A 19472-nucleotide genomic window follows, 5' to 3' on the forward strand; every position below is an offset into this window, starting at 1 on the left:
GGTTTATTTGCAGCATATTGGGAACGGTCTTGGCTATCAAGTTGAATCTTGTACGTAGGGTTTAAGGAGGAGAGGGGCAAATAGATTTTGACCCATGTCGCGGGGGAGAGGGTAAAGCCAGTATAAAGAATACTATGTGTGAATCAAGGTTGTCATGTTATCTTGTCCGCAAAATCTCGGGAACGGCTCGGGAGATGAGGTTGAAACTTTCAAGTTATCGAAACAGCATATATTCAATGTCTTATGAACGGCCTGGGGAGTGAAGTTGAAACTTTCAGGTACTGTTGTTGAAATAAATGAAAAAAGCGGGGCTGAAAAACATCAAATGTTGAGTTGGGGAGGGGGAAAGACCATACAAATTTCGTCTCTGATCTGTCAGTACGACTTTGTCGTGTAAGTTCCTAGGGGTCTTATAATCCATGTACAGTTTATTATCGAGGTTGATCAAGATACATTTTGTATTGGCAAGTTATTAAAATGGTGCATCGGCAAAAGTTTGGGAACGGCTTTAAGCATCGAGTCAAAACAGGGAGGGGGGAACTGGACGTTGAGTCATAATTTGGGAGGATACAGGAAAAGATCAGAATCAAATTAAATAATATGAGTCTTTTTTTTCAAAATACCATATGTACAGTATCTTGGTAATACCTTGGGGATTGGAGTTAAAATTTTTAGGGAACATAGGAGGAGAAGGGAGAAGCAGTTTCAGCTTTGCAATGGAAGACACTATAAATATTATGTCCTCAATCCCTTTTTAGCCCCGACGGAATTTATTCACGTCAATCATTGCTGGATAGCACTTATTAAAAAAAAGAATAACATTACATTCATAATATTAACCAACAATAAAACTTTGTCTATTAAAAACGGTCAGATATTAATTTGTATCATTTGCGCGGTTCGGTCAAAACTAAATAATAATTTAAACATTTGCTCTTTTGTAATTATAACTTTGAAAAATAAAAAATTGCTGAGAATTTTGAGAATTACTATCACTGCAAATAAAACAATTAATCTACGTTCATTAGTTGTTGCAAGCAATCTTGACTGTTAAGGTGTCTTATGTTGTTATTATTATTTTCAGGTGTCTTATGTTGTTATAAATTTGCCTGATTTTCGAAAAAAGGTGAAAATACCCCCTAAAAGTCAAGAAATCTTGATGAAAATCACATCATAAAATTCAGTGTATCAAAGAACCCTACTGTAGAAGTGTCAAGCTCCTGTATTCATAAATCTGGTGTTTTGCATTTTTTGTTCCCAGAAGAGAGATCATGGATGCGTGTTTCTTTGTTTGTTTGTGTTGTTGTATTTTTCCAGGGTAGGTCGCATCCAAATAATGGTCCTAGAGGAATGGAAAAGTGTGCTTTCGAACGGAAATTAAAATTTCTAGTGTTCGTTTTAAGTTATAGCAGGTAGCAAAGTGGATCGGTGATCTGCTTGACAATATAGCGGCCAAGGGATTGATCCTTGCTACGGTTAGGTTGGTTGACGTACTAGCTGCCTGTTTTCGTAAAAAGAAGACCTTGTAACTGAAACATTAATTCGACTCCCTGTGTGCTTGCAATGGCTCTTGAGGTTCTTTCCCCCTTTTCTTTCTTCTTGTAGAAGGGTTTATCTATATACATATATATACATATAAATATATATATATATATATATATATATATATATATATATATATATATATATATATATATATATATATATATATATATATATATCATGAAAAGAGAAATCACCAATGCAACAGCACAAACACAAAAAAAAAGAAAAAAAAAAAAAAAAGGAGAAAAGGAAGACTGTTTTCCTAAATTAGTGATTAATATAGACCAGCACTTGAATGAGGCCTTAACCCTACTCATCCATACAATCACATAGGCCAAACAGCATAGCCACACACAATCAACCATAAAGAATAATCCATGGACAGGCAGTCATGTCGTCAATAAGTATAAGTCGTCATTTACCAAACAATAGAAAAATAATATAGACAAATAATTCAGAGGTATATATATATATATATATATATATATATATATATATATATATATATATATATATATATATATATATATATATGGCGCTTCGCGCCACCCCAACACCTAGTTGGTAGGGTAAAATACGAAGGAGTGATTCGGACCTCTTAACTTAGATCACTTATTTTAAATCTCAACCGGATCCAGGGTCATTGGGGGGGGGCAGTTGGGGTTGACCATAAATCTTGGAAAATACTTAAAGCGGAGAGATCAGGATGGAACTGGATGAAAATAATAAAAACCTGTCTGAGATACGGACTGACATAACCGGACCAGATCTGCTCTCTTTGGTGGAGTTAGGGGGGGGGGGTAATTCGGAAAAATGAGGTGTTTGTAACTTACGAACGGGTGACCAGATCTTAATGAAATTTGATATTTAGGAGCATATTGTGCTTTAAAGCTCTAATTTTCAATTCCGACTAGATGCTGTGACATTGGGGGAGTTGGAGGGGAAAACCGGAATTCTTGGAAAACGTGAAAATTGGGGTATTTTTATCTTGTGAATAGGTGATCGGATCTTAATGAAACTTGATGTATATAGAAGGATCTTACGTCTCAGGTGCTCCATTTTCGACTCGAATTGGATCCGGGACATAGGGGGTTGGATGAGGGAAACAGAAATCTTGGAAAACACTTAGATTTGAGAGATCGGGATAAAACTTGATGGGAAGAATAAGCACAAGTTCTAGATAAGTGATTGACATAATTGGAACGGATCCGTTCTCTTTGGAGGAGCTGGGGGGTGTTAATTTGGAAAAAAAATGAAAAACTTAGGTATTTTCAACTTAAGAACGGGTGACTGGATCTTAAGGAAATTTGATATTTAGAAGGATTTCATGTCTCAGAGCTGTTATTTTAAATACTGACCAGATCTGTTGACATTGGGAAGGGGGAGTTGGAGGGGGAAATAGGAAATCTTGGAAAACGCTTGGAGTAGAGGAATTGGGATGAAGCCTGGTGATTAGAAGAAACAAATGTTCTTGATACTTGATTGACTTAACCGTACTGGATTCGCTCTCTTTAGGGGAGTTTGGGGGGAGGGGTTCAGTGATTTGGCGAGTTTGGTGCTTCTGGACTTGCTAGGACGATGAAAATATGTAGGCGTGTCAGGGAGCTGTACAAATTGACTTGATAAAGTCGTTTCCCAGATTCGACCATCTGGGGGGCTAAAGGGAGAGGAAAAACTGGAAAAAAATGAGGTATTCATAACTTACGAGTGGGTGATCGGATCTTAATGAATTTTGATATTTAGAAGGACATCGTGACTCAGAGCTCTTATTTTAAATCCTGACCGGCATTAAGCCTCTGTTCTTCCTTTTAAATCAATCTATTGATTCTTAGAATTTTGTTAGGGCTCAGAACATATGAGCTCTTGGCTCTTAGCTCTTCTTGCCTCGCCACAAGTGCCTTATGAGCTCTTAGCTCTTGTTTTTTGTGTGTAAATTACAAATTTTAAAAAAAAAATTTTCCCCAAAAGTTAAGATATTTTTTTTTGCTTTTCTAGCTGCTAAATCATTTTTGACTAATAAAAAAAAAGGAACAGAAAAACAAAGACAAGAAAACGTCTTTCACTTTTGTTTTCTGGCTTAGTTTCTTGTTCTTGTTATTTTTTTGGTTTTTTGTTTAAGTTTTTCTTTGATGACATACACTCATTTGGGCTGTAAATCATGAGTGGGTTGAGCTCGTTTCTCAGGGTCACGATATTTGCCTTCTCTCCTTTGACATCGCGAAAGCCTTTGATCGTGTATGGCAAAAGGGACTTCTTTGTAAACTGAAAGCCTGTGGAATTGATATTCGACTAAATGAGGTGCTTGCTGACTTTTTTTGTCAAGGATCATTGTAAGTTGTCCTCGACGGCTTCATATCAAAAGCACATCCAATTTTATCAGGAGTACCCCAAGGAAGTATTCTTGGGCCAACTCTTCTTGGTATTCGTAAACGATATAGGGGACAACCTTGTGAAGAAACCTCACCACTTTGCTGATGACACGACAGCAAAAACATCAATTGCAAAAGATGACGATCCCAGCAAACCCCATAAGGAACTCCAGGTTGACCTGGAGAGAATCGAGGCGTGGGCAGATGCATGGCTTGAAAGTTTTAACGCATCAAAAATGGAAGAGCTCCTACTTTCTAAGGCGCTTAATATGAGGGCTCATCCTGATTTCGTCTTCAAAGGAGAGGCAATAATGCGAGTTGATACACTTTGCCTACTTTGAGCAAATTTCTCTTCGGAACTCTCATGGACTGAGCAACTCAGTAAAATTAGATCCTCTTTCTCTAAGAAGTTAGGAGTTATCCTAAGATGCAAAAGTCTTCTTCCTGATGAGTCTATTCTGCCACTTCATTTCGTGCATCAGACCTGTCATGGAATATGCATGTCCTCTTTTCGCAAATGTACCTGTTTGCAATTTCAAAAGCTGTATAAGTGCAACGAGTTTTTTATTTTTAAAGGTTTTGCTTTAAAGTTTGAGGTGACTTTTACCTCAAGGCCTTACCTGGCTTTAAAAATCAAAAATCATATTCCAGACATGTTATCCTGTCTCACAAGATAACATTGACTGAAGATTAACAGACTGATGTATTTAAAATTGGGCAGCTAAGAATAAACTGTAGTTCAATACAAACAAGTTAAAACATTTTGGTTTGGGCTAAGATAAATAGAAGTGGCAGTATTTCATTAGTTCTGAACACCCTAGCAATCATCAACCATACCAAAAAGACCTTAATATGTCCTTATTACAAATTCAGGAGCCCTGAAATAAATGTAAGGCCTTTTTGTGAAAGAAGTTAAAGTGAGAGGAAATTAAAAAAAAAAATAATTCAAAAAAGTGTGCAAAAGCTTTTTTGGAAGTATGCAATTTTGGGGTCAAACAATTGATATTTAGAGTGACCTGGAAATCTTGGAAAACGCTTAGGGTGGAGAGATCAGGATGAAACTTGGTGGGAAAAATAGGCACAAGTCTTAGATACATTATTGATATAAATGGACCGGATCCGCTCTCTTTGGGGGAGTTGGGTGGATTTCCAGTGTTTTGCCGAGTTTGGTGCTTCTAGACGTACTAGGACGATGAAAATTGGTAGGCGTGTCAGGGACCTGCTCAAATTGACTTTATAATAGTCTTTGCCCCGATTCGACCATCTGGGGGGCTGGAGGGAGAAGAAAAATTGAATAAAGAAGTATTTTTAACTTACGAATGGGTGATCGGATCTTAATGAAATTTGATATTTAGAAGGAACTCGTGTCTTAGAGGTCTTATTTTAAAATCCCGACCATATCCGGTGATATTGGGGAGAGTTGGAGGGGAAACAGGAAATCTTGGAAAACGCCTAGAGTGGAGAGATTGGGATTAAACTTGGTGGAAAAAATAAGCACAAGTCTTAAATACGGGATTGACACAACTGGACTGAATCTGCTCTCTTTGTGGGGAGTTGGGGGGGGGGCGGTTGTTTATTCGAAAAAAGTAGAAAAATTGAGGTAATTTAACCTAGGGTCGGGTGACTGGATCTTAATGAAATTTGATATTTAGAAGGAATTCATGTCTCAGGTCTTATTTTAAATTCCAAACAGATCTGGTTACACTGGGGGGAGTTGGAGGGGACAAAAGGAAATCTTGGAAAACTCATAGAGAGGAGAGATGAAACCAGGTGGCATGAAACTTGGTACAAATGGGTGATCAGATCTTAATGAATTTAGAAGTAGCGTGTGTCTTACAGCTCTTATTTTAAATCCTGACCTTTATTAAGCCTCTGATTTCCTTTAAATCAATATATTGATTCTTAGAATTTTGCTAGAGCTCATGCCATATGTTCTCTTGGCTCTTCAGACTTCGTCACAAGCGCCATATGAACTCTTAGCGCTCTTTTTATACTGACACTAAAGATTCGGCCCTTTTGGGCTTGTGATAGCCGTTTTGTTGGAATAAAATCTTGTCTTACAAAACCAAACTTATTTTATTTTCTGAAGTCTTGACTTTTCAAATTAAACCTTATTTACCCAGGAAAGTTTTTCCCCAGAAAATTCTTCTCCAAAAATTCATCTATGCTTATAACGACTGACGGCCTCATCTTTTAATAGATGGTGCTTAATGATCCATAATTACACATAAATTCTAACTTTATCAAATGGAGCTTTTATATACATTTTCATTTTTAAACATTTTTCTTGTATTTGCTAATTGAATTTGAAGGAACGCATTTGTCTCTGTGCTTTTCTACATAACAAAATGAGCCAGGAAAGTCTAAGGATTTGTTAATAGTAAGGGAAAAAAGGTCTTGACCTAGCATCCCAACCACCTTGAGGTTTTCGCTCTTGTAATATATTTAGCCAGTCTTCAAAATTTATCCCTTTATAAATTTTTTAGGTCGGAAAAACATAGTATTTATTGTCTGTAAATGATTGACGTTCCTCTTTTTTTCTAGGTAATGAAGTAAAGTAGCTGCTGGGCAGTAAATTTCTAACTCTGTATAAGCCTGTTTTCTGTTGCATTCGTCTTTTTGTGTATAGACGCTTATTTTTACATAAAAAGACAGTGCAACAGAACTGGTTTCTTATAATTTTAAAGTTTAAATAAATAAAAAATCAAGGGTTCTAAACCTTAAGTTAAATAGAATCTCAGTAAAATTCGTGTGTATTTTTCTTTCTCTCACCTTTTCATATTTTACAAAAAAAAATAGAACCCTAAAAAAATTTTCTGATCAATATTCTTTTTTGCTCATCCTTCACCTAACGAATTTACTGCTCATTGAAGCTGTGCAATTATGAGGCCTCTGCTCCTGCCAAGGAACCCCTTCCTGACTCAACATTCAAGACCAGTTTTTTCCCCTTATTTTACCAGAAATTAAATCAATAAAATATTGCTTCTTTGCATTCTTGCAAACTACTTGTTGATCCTAGAGTTAGGGATAGTTCATAGGAACGGAGTACAAGACAGATAAAATACAAAACGGCGTTCATCAAAACAATTAATGAAAATCACTTATTATACACGAACATGTGTTGGATACTTATAAGTTTAAACATCCCCTTTTAAGATGGGGATGTCATAAAGGAAAACTGGTTTTGTGGTTATCTCTCAAAAACAGTTTCGACAGATCTGTTTCTGGACCCACCATTTTATATTTTCGGATTAATGCTAAACTTAAAAAAAATGTAGCTAGGCTTTTTTATATATAGAGTGAACCTTGATAAAAGTTGGAAAGGCGATCTTGCTTGTCGAAATGCCAGAATTTACCGTATCTATATGCTTACTAATGGCGAAATAATATTATTATGAAATGACTAAAATAATTGATTCTCTCAAATATGTTGAAAAACCATCGGAGAAAGAATAATTTCTGTTGAAAATATGTTCCGTATTCATTAAAGAGCCAACACCGCTAGTTGTTTGGGGGAGTTAAATGAGAGTTGCGCAACTCATATTTATGGCTTTTTCGTTTTTTTTTTGTGCTCGATGTCTTCATTCAGCGTAGTCTGTTTGGTTTAAGATTGTTAACTTAGAGGATTCGGTTTATGCATTTAATGGCAAAAAGTTGGCAATGCGGAACCAATGAATTTAATATGTTTTGATTATGGACGTCTATGCTGTATTGATAATCTCAGATGTGTTGTTGTCAAACTGAAAAACCATTATATGGTGTCAGCTTGTAGGGATTAGCCATTTTTTAGGAAATAGTTTTTAAAAGTCCAGCAACTAACGGCTGTATAAGTGCAAAGAAGCTACTGCCTACTTGAAGGACACTTCCTTTTAAATTTCTTCCCCTTGTTTTTGCCTGCTATGGCACGCACTAGTGAACAATTTAACTTTGTCTGTTCCTAAAATACTTCTAGCAGCAGAACATCACTCTCAGTTAAATTTAAACAAAGCTCTGATAAGAGATTAATGAATTCTTTGTCAACCTCATCTTTGAGCGTAAGCCTTGGTTTGGAATTACCTAAGACGTAAAATAAATGTCAGTTTTCATGTAGTTTCTTCAGCAACTTGTTGTCAACTAATGACCTTTTATTGTTCACTGGTAAAAATAGGGTAATTTCATTGTCAAAAATGTTGGTGACTACAGTCAAATGCTTGGGTGTTTTCTGATTGAGATACAGCACAATGTAACTATAGGTCTATTTTAAGCCTGATTGGGTGCTGAGAGTAGAAATTTCGATTCACAGGGATATATTTGTTATTTAAACTTATTAGGGAATGTTAATCATGAACAGTCCTGTAGGTAATATATTTAGTACAATTCAAAGCAAGTGACCTCATAAATTTGTTCTGATGAAAGAGTTTGGGGAGGACAGCTTTTACAGATATATTTTCATGATGAGATTGGACCTTGAATAATTGTAGCATCTCTTGAGACCATTCTTCAATAGATTCAGATAAATTATTTGGTTCAGTTAAATAGTTTGGTTCAATAACGTTAAATACATCAAGCCTTTGTATGAATTTTGTGTCTGGTGCAATGGTCTTTATTTTATCATACGACTCTTGCCACACACTATAAAAATAGCAGATATTTTTCGAATTTTATAAAATATTTTTTTACGATATTGAATGATTTTCGTTAAAAATCTTGTTTTGCCAGATATTGATGGCCCACAAAGAAACGATCTGAATGTAGAGTTTGCTCTTCTCAATTTTAAAATACAACTAACTCTAAAATGCCTCAATCCGTTGAATAAATATTAATTTCTATGTTTGAGAATACAAAAATTAAGAATTATAAATGGTTTCTTTATTGGCAAAAATTCACTACAAAAAATATAATGACATTCGAATATCACATTTATTTTTAATATCACAGTAGGCACTTGGGAAAACAACAAACATTTTTATTTAGATAAAATAGACACTTAGGAGAGAAATAAACAGCGACACGATATAAAAGTTCTTGAAAGGGGACCTTGGAAAGCACGGTGGTCGTCTCGGTAGCTAAAGGACGGAGCTAGGCAGTGGCAGATTCCAGGTAAATAATAGTATAATATTAAACACTTTATGTCAAGATATAGAAAAATGTACCGACACATAAAAAACAACAATAAAAACTCTGCCTTACACGGAACAAACATACACATGTAAAAAAAAGCACTGGTGGAATGAAAAAAAGAACCCCGTCCCACCTACTACTGAATTTATTCCAGACCAAGATGTTGCCTGTATTTGACAAATTCATCTCGGTTCGAAGTAAAGTAGTGTCCACTTTCCCACCATCCGCGCACACACTGACTTTTTCCGATATGGAATTGGGATTTTTCTCTAGTCTAATCATGTAGTTTTTAAATTTTAAAGAGCAAATTGCCCTGACTCACTCTTGGAACTAGATTATTTTCTACACAGTTTCTATAAACACTTACACCAAAATTCTCCTTGAGAGTATTGGTACTTTCTTAGAGAGTGTGTGAATTTTCTCATCGTGTGTTTGCACAGAGTACACCTTCGAACCTGCAAGAACAGCGTGGAAAATCATCACTCCGCGTCTCAGATTTTACAAATAAAACTTTATTTGGGCATGGTGCTTAACTAGCTCCCGGTAAATGGACTTTCCAGTGGGTAAAGTCCATTCGAAAGCTAATTTCCCAAATCATCGTATATAGTGTCTGTTTTAACTTTTAACAGTAGTGAATCAGTGTCGCCATAATATGCTTGAGCTTCCCCTCCCTCAGCTATTTGAGCCTACACATATTTTAATGAAATTAAAACACGAGTTTTTTTTTTGGAACATATAAAATGGCCACGCCAGTGGCAATATTTTTATTTAACGAAATTTTCTTTTTTCTTTTCTGTGTAAAAGGACAAAATTTGAGCCTATGCTGGAAAACAATGTAAAGCTCAGCTCAACAGTAATTTAAGCACACTCCTTTGAGTCGCTTACAACGTCACAGCAACTGCTATTCCGTACACTCTCGCACCTCTTACCGAAGGCTGAACTGAAAATGAGCTTAAAGATATTTTTTTTCAACCTTCGTTGTGTGCTTAAGAACTTTTAATGACGGAGGTATCACTAAAATTTTTCATGTAGGGCTATTGGCCAGATTATTTGGCTTTATGAATCTTTGTGACCTTGAAACTGTTTCCTAGCATCCATCTCCAAAGAACTTGGTGTAAAAAAAATATTCTGTTTCGGACGAAAGTCGGCAATTAATTTTTGTTTTGAAGGTTTCCAGAACATACCCCCATCCTTTAACCCTTTCAGGACGGAATTATGATAGAGCTAAAGAAAAAAATCCATTTTCAGGTTTTAACCTTAAATGACCTCACATATGATGAGTTTGGTGCAAAATATCAATTTCATTCATTCATTCCAGACCTACAGTTATGATTCCAATTGACATCTTCCGCTGTCACTCGCCACTAAATCCATATAATGATCTAAAACGGAAATTTATTTTTAATGCCAATACAAAGAAGAAGAAATACAAAATAGTTATTGGGTATGAAAGATTTTGAAACAGTTTCTGTTCTTCACCAGACACAATGAAACATGACACTTGAAACACTGGATTCGAGCATAAGCCGAGCAGAGCCGGCATCGCTTCTTATCAGCCACTGCCTCTGGCCAATACTGGATGCCGTCATAGCAAACACTATTGTATGGCTTTGGTTTGGCAAGCTTTGGTCTTTTTGGAGTGGAACAGTTTGGTCTCTGAGGGGTCTTCCACGAGGCTTTGGAGTTCCATCATTTGTAGAAGTAAGGTAGTTGGCAATTTCGCTCTTGAAATCTAAGAGGCTCTTATTGTGGGTTCGGCCTTGCTGACCCATATGACGCCGATAAAGCAACCATGCGTTGACGACTGAAAGATCCAAGAAATAGTAAAAGAGACGCATATACCATTTTTTTCCACGTATATCTATCCTGTACAGCTCAATGAGCATGTCACTGAGGTCAACACCACCCATGAATTTGTTGTACTCAGCAATACACAGGGGACGGAGAACGTCGACGTACTTCTTTGAAGTACGGTCCCAGCGTTTGCAGTTATCTGAAGGTTCGGCGCCGACAAATGACGAAGCAATGCAGACGCTCTTGTTGTCGAACCACTTCGTAACCACTATACCGCTATTGGTCTCAACTCTGTAGTCAAAACTTCCTCTTCCCTTTTTTTTCAGTAAATCATCAGCTTCGATATTGCAACCTTTCAGTCTGTTTGTCCTGACGGTGCCAGCTGAATGAATCCCGTGTAAAAGGAGCTCGCGAATCAGTGGTATACTTGTGTAATAATTGTCAAAAAAGAGCTTGAAGTTTTTGTTTCTTGGAATCTCCTCTGCTAGTCTGAGCACAACCTCTGCTCCCTGACCAAGCTCAGTGACCGGAACTGAAGCTTTCCCAGCATATACCTCAAAGTCGTAGATGATTCCGCTGGCCCCTGCACGACTGAATATCTTGATTCCCCAGGAGTGGGGTTTGTCCTTGAGGTATTGCTTGAACCTTAGCTTTCCTTTAAAAGGGACCATTTGCTCGTCAATACTCTGCCTTTCCTCTGCAGGGATTTTAGTTAGATTTGCTTGCAGTCCGTCTATAACCGGCCGAAGTTTAAAAAGAGAGTCATAGCCGTCTTGACCTTTTGGAACAGCAGGGTGGTTATCGTTTGTATGAAAAAATCTTCGAAGGGTTTTTAACCTGTCTCTGGGCATGACATCTGCAATGAGGGGAAACCTTGGGCTGTTTTATTATGCCCATGAGCATATGGATTCCCAGGAACTGTCCCATTTCTTTATTGGTGACTTTCAGTTGGACACCCTCCTTCTGCATCTCATACAAATTGGACTGAAAAAGAATGTGTTCGACCATGTCATCGTCAAACATCTGCTTGAAATATTCAATAGGGGTTGGAATTTCCGGAGGAGGTGGTGGAAGAGAAGACTTCCAGGTTACATCGGGCGATTCAAAGTTTTGTTTTCTCCATTGAAATTCTCTGGAAGATGAAGATTGGAAAGGTGTTGCTGTACCAGAGGTAGATGGGTCACTAATGACAGAGGCAACCAAAGGGTATGGTGGTGGAGATGCACTTCGGTTGACGATGTGTACGTGAGTCAGTGACGATAAAGGTAAATCATCTTCATCAACGTTGTATTCAAGGGAGGGGTCGACAGGGGGGTTCCAGTCAGAATCGTTATCATCTTCCTCATGGTCAAGGTCCTCCTCGTCTTCTATTTCCAGATCAGACAGTTCTCCATCTGGTTCAAGAATATACTGAACAGCTTCGTCCCGTGAAAAGATGTGGTTCGCATTTCGTGTAGTCTGGCTTCTGAATAATCTTTCCTCCCGCTTTGACATGATAGCACTAAAAATAAAAAAAATCATTAATTGTTGAAATTAATTTAAATTGTTGTTTGATATAATGCATGTTAATAAAAAAGTATGTGTAATATTTATCATTTTTATTGAAATATACAGATATCAGGCCGGTTTTCATCAAATTTGACCAAATATTTGGATAAGTATGGTTTCTTGGACAAAAGAATTGTTTAGGTTTTCTTAGCTTTCTCTATATCAAACACTATATCTTTATATCTTTCATCAGATTCAGCACACAGATAATAAAACAAAAGCAAAGAATCCAACTTTTTTGCTTTTCTGCATCCAGACATTTTGCTTCAAGTCAAAAATTTAATAACATTTAGTCTTCTTAGCTTTCAGTAACGTTTTGACTAAAATATCCCTTATCCTATAATTATATTCAGGGCTAATCTATTTCACTAAATTTTTTATGCTTTACCATTAAAAATTACCAGAATCATGAAAAATCATTTGTTTTTTGAAAAATAATCACTAAAAGTCACAAACTAGGTAGCACAACTACAAAGCTACCACAACTAAAAATTCTAAGGTTACAAAGAAATAACAAAAACATGCGAACAAAATGATAGCCCCCGTAACACAAAACCGACTATTAAAACGTTTGTTTTACCTTCATGGCCGGTTGATGCCTTATGGGATCAAGACAAATGAGTGGCCCTACCGGTAAACCAGAGACCCCCCACCTCAAATAATTAGTCTTAATTGATATTTAATCATTCTTTATCTGCCCAATTTTTTCTTTAACTGTAACACTCCAAACAAAGAAAATAAAAAATAAAATATTTCCCTTACCTTCAGTAGTTCCTTCAGTTACAAAACAAAGAACTGAAATGACCTGGGTAAAACCCAACAGATGTTTGTGCGTCTAAACGGGTATTTATTCGAAAGAACTCGATGTCTGCTATCTTATGGTATAATTTACGATTCAATTTCTTATAACTGGATGGCACTTATGCTGCAGCAAAGACTGTGATTCCAATTGTAATCACACGCCATGAAAGGGTTAACGTAGACTCAGGGGGTCCTTAGACACCGATCTGTTTTTACACAGGAAAATAAAATTCTTTACCGAGTCATGGAGTTCAAAAGGCATTTCACTATCAATTTCAAAAACTATCCTTGTGGCCCATTCATCTCAACAGTGGCAATATACGGAAAAAATTGGATCACAAAGACTGTTAAGCCATTTATACTTCCCACATGACAAAGAGTAGTGAGAAATTACCAACATATGAAATAAGTTCATATTATTTGCATATAAAAAAGTTAAGGTTGAATACTGAAAATAGAGAAGTTGTTATTTTTAAAAAAAGGAAGGTTGGGGACGATGAAAAATATGCATTTAAATTCAATAATAAGAACTATTTATAAGTAAAAGTATAAAATATTTAGGCTTTATCTTATCGGAAAATGGAAGCCTAAGGAGTCATGTTGATGAAATAATTAAGAGAGGTAGGGTGGCCATGTCAGCTATATTTAGAAACCCGACGATAATGGGGATCAAAAACCTAAAAATACATAAAAGAATATTTAACACAAAAATTTTACCCGTGATAGAATATGGGGTGGAGAAACGGTACAGCAACTGGAGTCCCTTCAGCTCCAGTATTATAAAAGAGTGTTTGGTCTACATCAGACAACTCATTCACAGATTCTGAAAGGTGATATGGGCCTGTTTTCTTTAAAGCTACGTAGGTATATTTTAATGCTTAGATTCTGGTTGTAGTTAACTAAGAGTAATGAAGATAGACTAGTAAGAGTGGCATATGAAGAGATGTTGAAATGTGGTTTAAAAACCTCGTGGCCATCCCAAATTAAATCATTACTAGAAAAAGTAGGAATGCCTTATTTATGGAATATTGGTCTTTGCTCTCGCGATGTACCAACAAATTTAGAAAGCCAGGTACGATTTATATTAGAGAGTCAGGAAATTCAGCATTGGCAAGGGCTGGTTCTTGGTTCTACAACCCTACAACATTATAATCAGGCAAAACCTAGTTTTGGGGAGGAAGTTTATTTTAAATTTAATTTACCGGCTATGATTCTACGTCGTTGGATTCAGCTTAGGGCAAATTGTCTTCCAATCCAGAACAGGTAAAAAACGTTCAACAAAAATAAAATGATAGTTGGTCCTGATAGGCGGTATGTTTGTCCCCTTTGTAAAGATGATGATGAAGACTTGGATCATTTTCTCCGGAAATACCTGGTGCTCTTGGATTTACGGGAAATTTATTTGCATGGTATTAATTTGATACTTCCGGGTATTCTACAAAATAGTAACCCAACCACAATATTTCGAGTGGGAGTATATATAGATAAATCTTTATTAAGAAGAAAAAGTTTTATATGATTAATTTCTTTTGTAGTTAGATTAGGTACTTTTTGCGTTGAATTCTGTTTTTTTGTGCGTATTCGTACTGTTGTTAATTTCCTTGCTTGTTTGTTATTTATTTATATTTTTGTGTGTATATGGCCCATGGGTTTTTGAAATACACTTATCTATCTATCTATCTATTACGAAAAACTATGTCAAATTTTTCACCGGTGCGTTTTCCGGTCGGGTCAGTTTCCATGATACGATTCCCATGGAAAACATACCCTCCTCTCAAGTACTTCTCTACAAATAAGTTCTTATTCACAGCGGTGGTCAAACCTCTTTTCTCTTTGCTAATTTTAAGAATTAAATCCCTTACACGTTAACAAATATATATGTCCTTACGCATTAACAAATCATGTATTTCATCATCTGGAGAGCGCTTTTTAAGGAGGGGAAAACTATTAAAATCATTGCTTTTCTGTGCTTGAATTCATAGACTTACAGATTTGAGGGGGAAAAATAGGAATCTAAAGAACGGATCATATTCGAGCACGTATTATAATAATGTTTTGTTTACCATTTTAAATCTAAATGTAGCAGCTTCTAAGAAGATTTGGGTAAGATATTATAAGAAATAGAACCATCCATCATGTGCCATATTCAACCTCAGCTCTCTGCAAACGTGCCAACGCTGGCAGTATGAATTTCACATCGTAGTTGGAATTGTGTATGTTAACCGGTAGAATAAATATTGCTTAATACTTAAATTACAAGATTTATGGGCCAGTCCGAGAAAGTTATTACCACGATAAATTAAGATTGTGTAAATGATCATGAGCGTGAACTGGTGTCTGCCCAATACTCTCAATAAATTTCAATTTAGACACTGAATACATTTTCTTATTTTTAATGGCCAACTCGTCATCTGATTAAAGGGTCATTGGATAGGCTGTATTGCCCACCTATGAAATTGACTAATTATGAGTTTTAATAAGTGCAATCATGGCTGCAACCACAAAATCTTTCCCGTCCAATGCTTCAAAAATCTACCAATTGCATCGTATTTCTCGAGTCTCTTTTTCCATATGCAAAAGAGGCAGCAATGGCTTCATGTTCTTTGACACTATTTAAATTTGATGTATCATGTCCATCTCTGAGTTTGTCCTCGTAAACTAACGCCATCTTGTTACTAGTGAATTCTAAAAGTTCTTGAATCACAAGATGGCATTGTCGCCCGAAAATGTCTCCACAGATTGATACTCATGACGCTTATAGTGCTTAAAAGAGTGCTTTGATATTAATTTGGTGTGGAATCTAGACTGACACATTAGATAATAGTAGCTTGTCCCTCTCCCCGAGAAATATGTACTATAGAAAAAATGTGGAACTGAATTAGCCTCTTTAGCAAGCTCGAAAAGAAGTCATACCCAGTGTTTCACTGATTCAATGGACGGAGCCCTCACTGAATATGCTACCCTCTTTTTATCCTTACATTTCCCTCCTCAAACTCTGCATCATACTGTAAAATAGTAGCACCAATCCTTATATGCTCATTGGCCCGCTTAAAAATATTTACTCCTTTAAGTGTTACTGATATTGACCATTTAAACAGTTAAAGTTTACCTTAGGAAAATCTGCCCCTCTCTGGGCCCATTTACTGCCAAATCACCCAAATATACCCTACTAGTACCCTTTTGCAATTTGTTGTGGGCTGCTATCACAAATGCGTTTTAATGCCGTTCCTTACTTTCAGTTTTTGTGAAGAAGAAAATTGTATTTATTTAATTTTTACCATAAAATACACTTCATTTTAAACAAATCGTACGTAAAAATAAGTTTATTGGCCCTTAATTTAGGGACCCGGCTATTTCTTAATGGCTAAGGACGGCTAAAAATATTTATTTTTTACCTTAAATATGCTTTACTGTAAATAAATCATACTTACAAATAAGTTTATAGGCATTTAACTAATGGGCCTGGCTATCTCGTATTAGCTAAGGACTGTTAAAAAAATGTTGTTTCTACCAGAAAAAACACTTCAATTATACAATTGCACTTACAAATAAATTTATAGGCCCGTAATTTAGGGGTCTTTCTATATAGCAATAGCCAAGGACATCTAAGTTTTTTTTATTTCTTTCATAAAATATACTTTCTTCTGCATGAATCAAATATACAAATAGGTTTATAAGCCCTTAATTATGGGACCTAGCTATCTCATAATATCTAAGAACAGTTAAAAATCATTTTTTCTACCATAAATTACACTTCATCTTAAACAAATAGTATTTACAAATAAGTTTATTTGCCATTAATTTAGGGGTCTGTCTATTTCATAATGGCTAAGTACTGCTAAAAAAAACTTCATTTTTAACATAAAATGCAATTCATTTTTAACAAATCGTACTTACGTAAAATTCTTAATAAAATTCAAAACTTAAATAAAATTCATTTTAATTGGCTTGCTTTCTCTTTTCCGTCTCAATTTTACACGAGGAGTGGTTAAAAGTAATTGTCCGGGGTATTAAAAGTAATTGTCCGGGGTATTGAATTATTTAGAGAATACTTTCATAGTAAGGGGGCTCCGTGGAGATGGGGTCATATTTTCTGAAATTATTCAAAAATATAGTAAAAAGACAAGTTTTTTTTCTACTGAAAGTAAGAAGTGACATTAAAAATTTAAACGAACCAAAATTATTCTGTCTGTGAATGGGGTTGCCACCTCCTCAAAACCCCTCTTTACTCTTAAGTTTGATTTTTGTTGCAATTTTTTAAGAATGACTCCTGAAACACGGGTCGTTTAATTAGAACAGCAAGACGCTCTTTCCAAGAACTAAAAAACTTTAGCGTAAAGAGCGAGGCGTTGAGGAGGGGACAATCCCCTTCATTTAGGTATTAATTTCTGTTCGTTTTAATTTTTAATGTTGCTTTTTACTTTCAGTTGAAAAAACTTGTCAGTCTGAAAACAAGACGTTTTTAAATGTTGGACCATTATCTTCTGGTTTTTTGTTATTTTTGTAATTTTATTTTATTTTTTAATTTTCAAATACACAAAAAAAATGATTTTTCAGAATAGGACAGGTGTCATAAGACTACTATTGCCCCAAGTCTAGCTAAATTAGCAGTAAACAAGTTTCATCTTCCTCAATGAGATGATTTTGCATATTTGAACTGTTTTGTATTACTTTTCTATTCTAAGTTCGACAGCTAGTTTAAAGATTTTGTCAAAAAACAAATAATTATCTAATAACAATAATATCTAATAAATAATAATATCTACAAATGTAGATAATTTTGTTACTTTGTTATACTTTATAATAAAAATTGTTTTAGTAATAGCATCGACTTTTCTGATTCCCTGCTTTCTTTAGTTTGATTTATTGAAAAAGTAGATGTATTATGTTTTTACTGTTTTCTGTTTATTTGGTTTTGAAATTTGAAAGTAAATAATCCGCAGGGGGGTCTGAGGTATATTTTTTCATGAAAAGGGGCGGTTGAAGAAGTAAGTTTGGGAAGGACTATGTTAGTTAAAGAACAAACGCGACACAGATGGGCCTATTTTTTGGGGAGAAATACCTCAATCATCTCTGATCAAGGTTAAGGCAAAAGAAAAGACAACATTTAAAAAATAAGTATTTTGATGAAACTTGTATGATGTTGATTTTTTTTAGCTAGATGGCGTTGGTTATTGTTCTCATTTTCTCTTATCATTTCCTCTTTTGGTCACAGAGAGACGTCTGAACTATTTAGACCCTGAAAGGTCTAACTTAATAATTTGAGCCGTTTTTTAGATATTAATTTGTCACCCTTTTGACAATATTCATGATAAATGTTCGTTTTGATTTAGTTCAACGTCCGTCTAAATGTTCCTTGAAGGCTTCAGCGTAATGCCCTCTGTTTATTATGTAGCAACAGTTGTAGTATGAGTAGTAAACATTTTTAAAATGAAATAATAAATATCCTGTGATCTTTCTTTCGGTAAAAAATCACATTTTTGTTTATAAGAGTTTGAAACCTTTACAAGAGGATTCTCTGATACCCTGGGTCTGATGGTGAGATTTTTATAAGGATCACTTGATGCTTTAGGGTTATTTCCCACCTTTTTCAAAATCAGGCAAATTTTTTGAGGTTCCAAGTAGGCATCCTTTCCATTTTTGTTGTGGTTGAAATTCTATGTGGTTGATTGAAATTGTATCTGTAGTTGCTAATCAATATGGCTAAGGCTTGTAAGGCGTTTTTTTCAGTTAAAACTACATTTTTAGTACAACAAAATAAAACACATTATAAGCATAAAAGCGAGGACATCTTTGAAGAACTAAAAACGAAGGATGGCCAAAACGAGCTTTTTTTAGGTTGAATTTTAGAGCTGAGAAGTAATTCCTAACGAACTCTGTGGAATCGAGATAATTATTGACCCTGCTTTGCTAAAATTCTTTTCTATTCTTTCACCGTCCAAGCGCATGACTAACGACATTATTTTTTTTTTGCAGATCAAATGAACTCATGCTTTTACTTAATGGTTGTTTTTTGTTCTATTTTGAAAATGTGCTAATTAATATTTAGTGTCTCATAGATTAAGTTTTGTTCGTGTTAAATGTCTTGACGATGCAAAATTCTTACCCACTTTTTAACTATGCAGTTCCCGTTCCCTATATGATGAGTTCTTCTAGCTATTTGCTTGTTCTATAGCTCCCTTTTTAACATTTTGTATCTTTTCTAAACTTTTTAACCTGACCGGAATTCCTTAGCCTTTCCGTGTCTTAAATACAGATTATACTGTACTTTTCTAGGGCTTTTCGGTTTCATCTACCAGTTACTTAACTCAGTAA

General features: G+C 35.4%; 2 protein-coding genes across 5 annotated transcripts in view; one reads left to right on the forward strand and one right to left on the reverse strand.

The window, feature by feature from the left end:
- The window catches only part of LOC136037698 (uncharacterized), a 59354-nt gene extending 52448 nt beyond the window's left edge, over positions 1-6906 (forward strand). For 2 of the 4 annotated variants that reach the window (XM_065720460.1, XM_065720461.1), the window contains exon 6: positions 6459-6906. In XM_065720460.1, the coding sequence (XP_065576532.1) occupies positions 6459-6475 (17 nt within the window). In that variant the 3' untranslated portion in view covers positions 6476-6906. Of the gene's footprint in view, positions 1-1084; positions 1291-6458 lie in introns of those variants that run through there. The other 2 variants (XM_065720458.1, XM_065720459.1) reach the window with 1 other exon arrangement.
- LOC136037695 (uncharacterized) overlaps positions 1-19472 on the reverse strand; it is a gene marked incomplete in the record, with an annotated part of 547833 nt that overhangs the window by 460454 nt on the left and 67907 nt on the right.

This window comes from Artemia franciscana, chromosome 17, assembly GCF_032884065.1.
Source record: "Artemia franciscana chromosome 17, ASM3288406v1, whole genome shotgun sequence".
Taxonomy (NCBI): Eukaryota; Metazoa; Arthropoda; class Branchiopoda; order Anostraca; family Artemiidae; genus Artemia; species Artemia franciscana.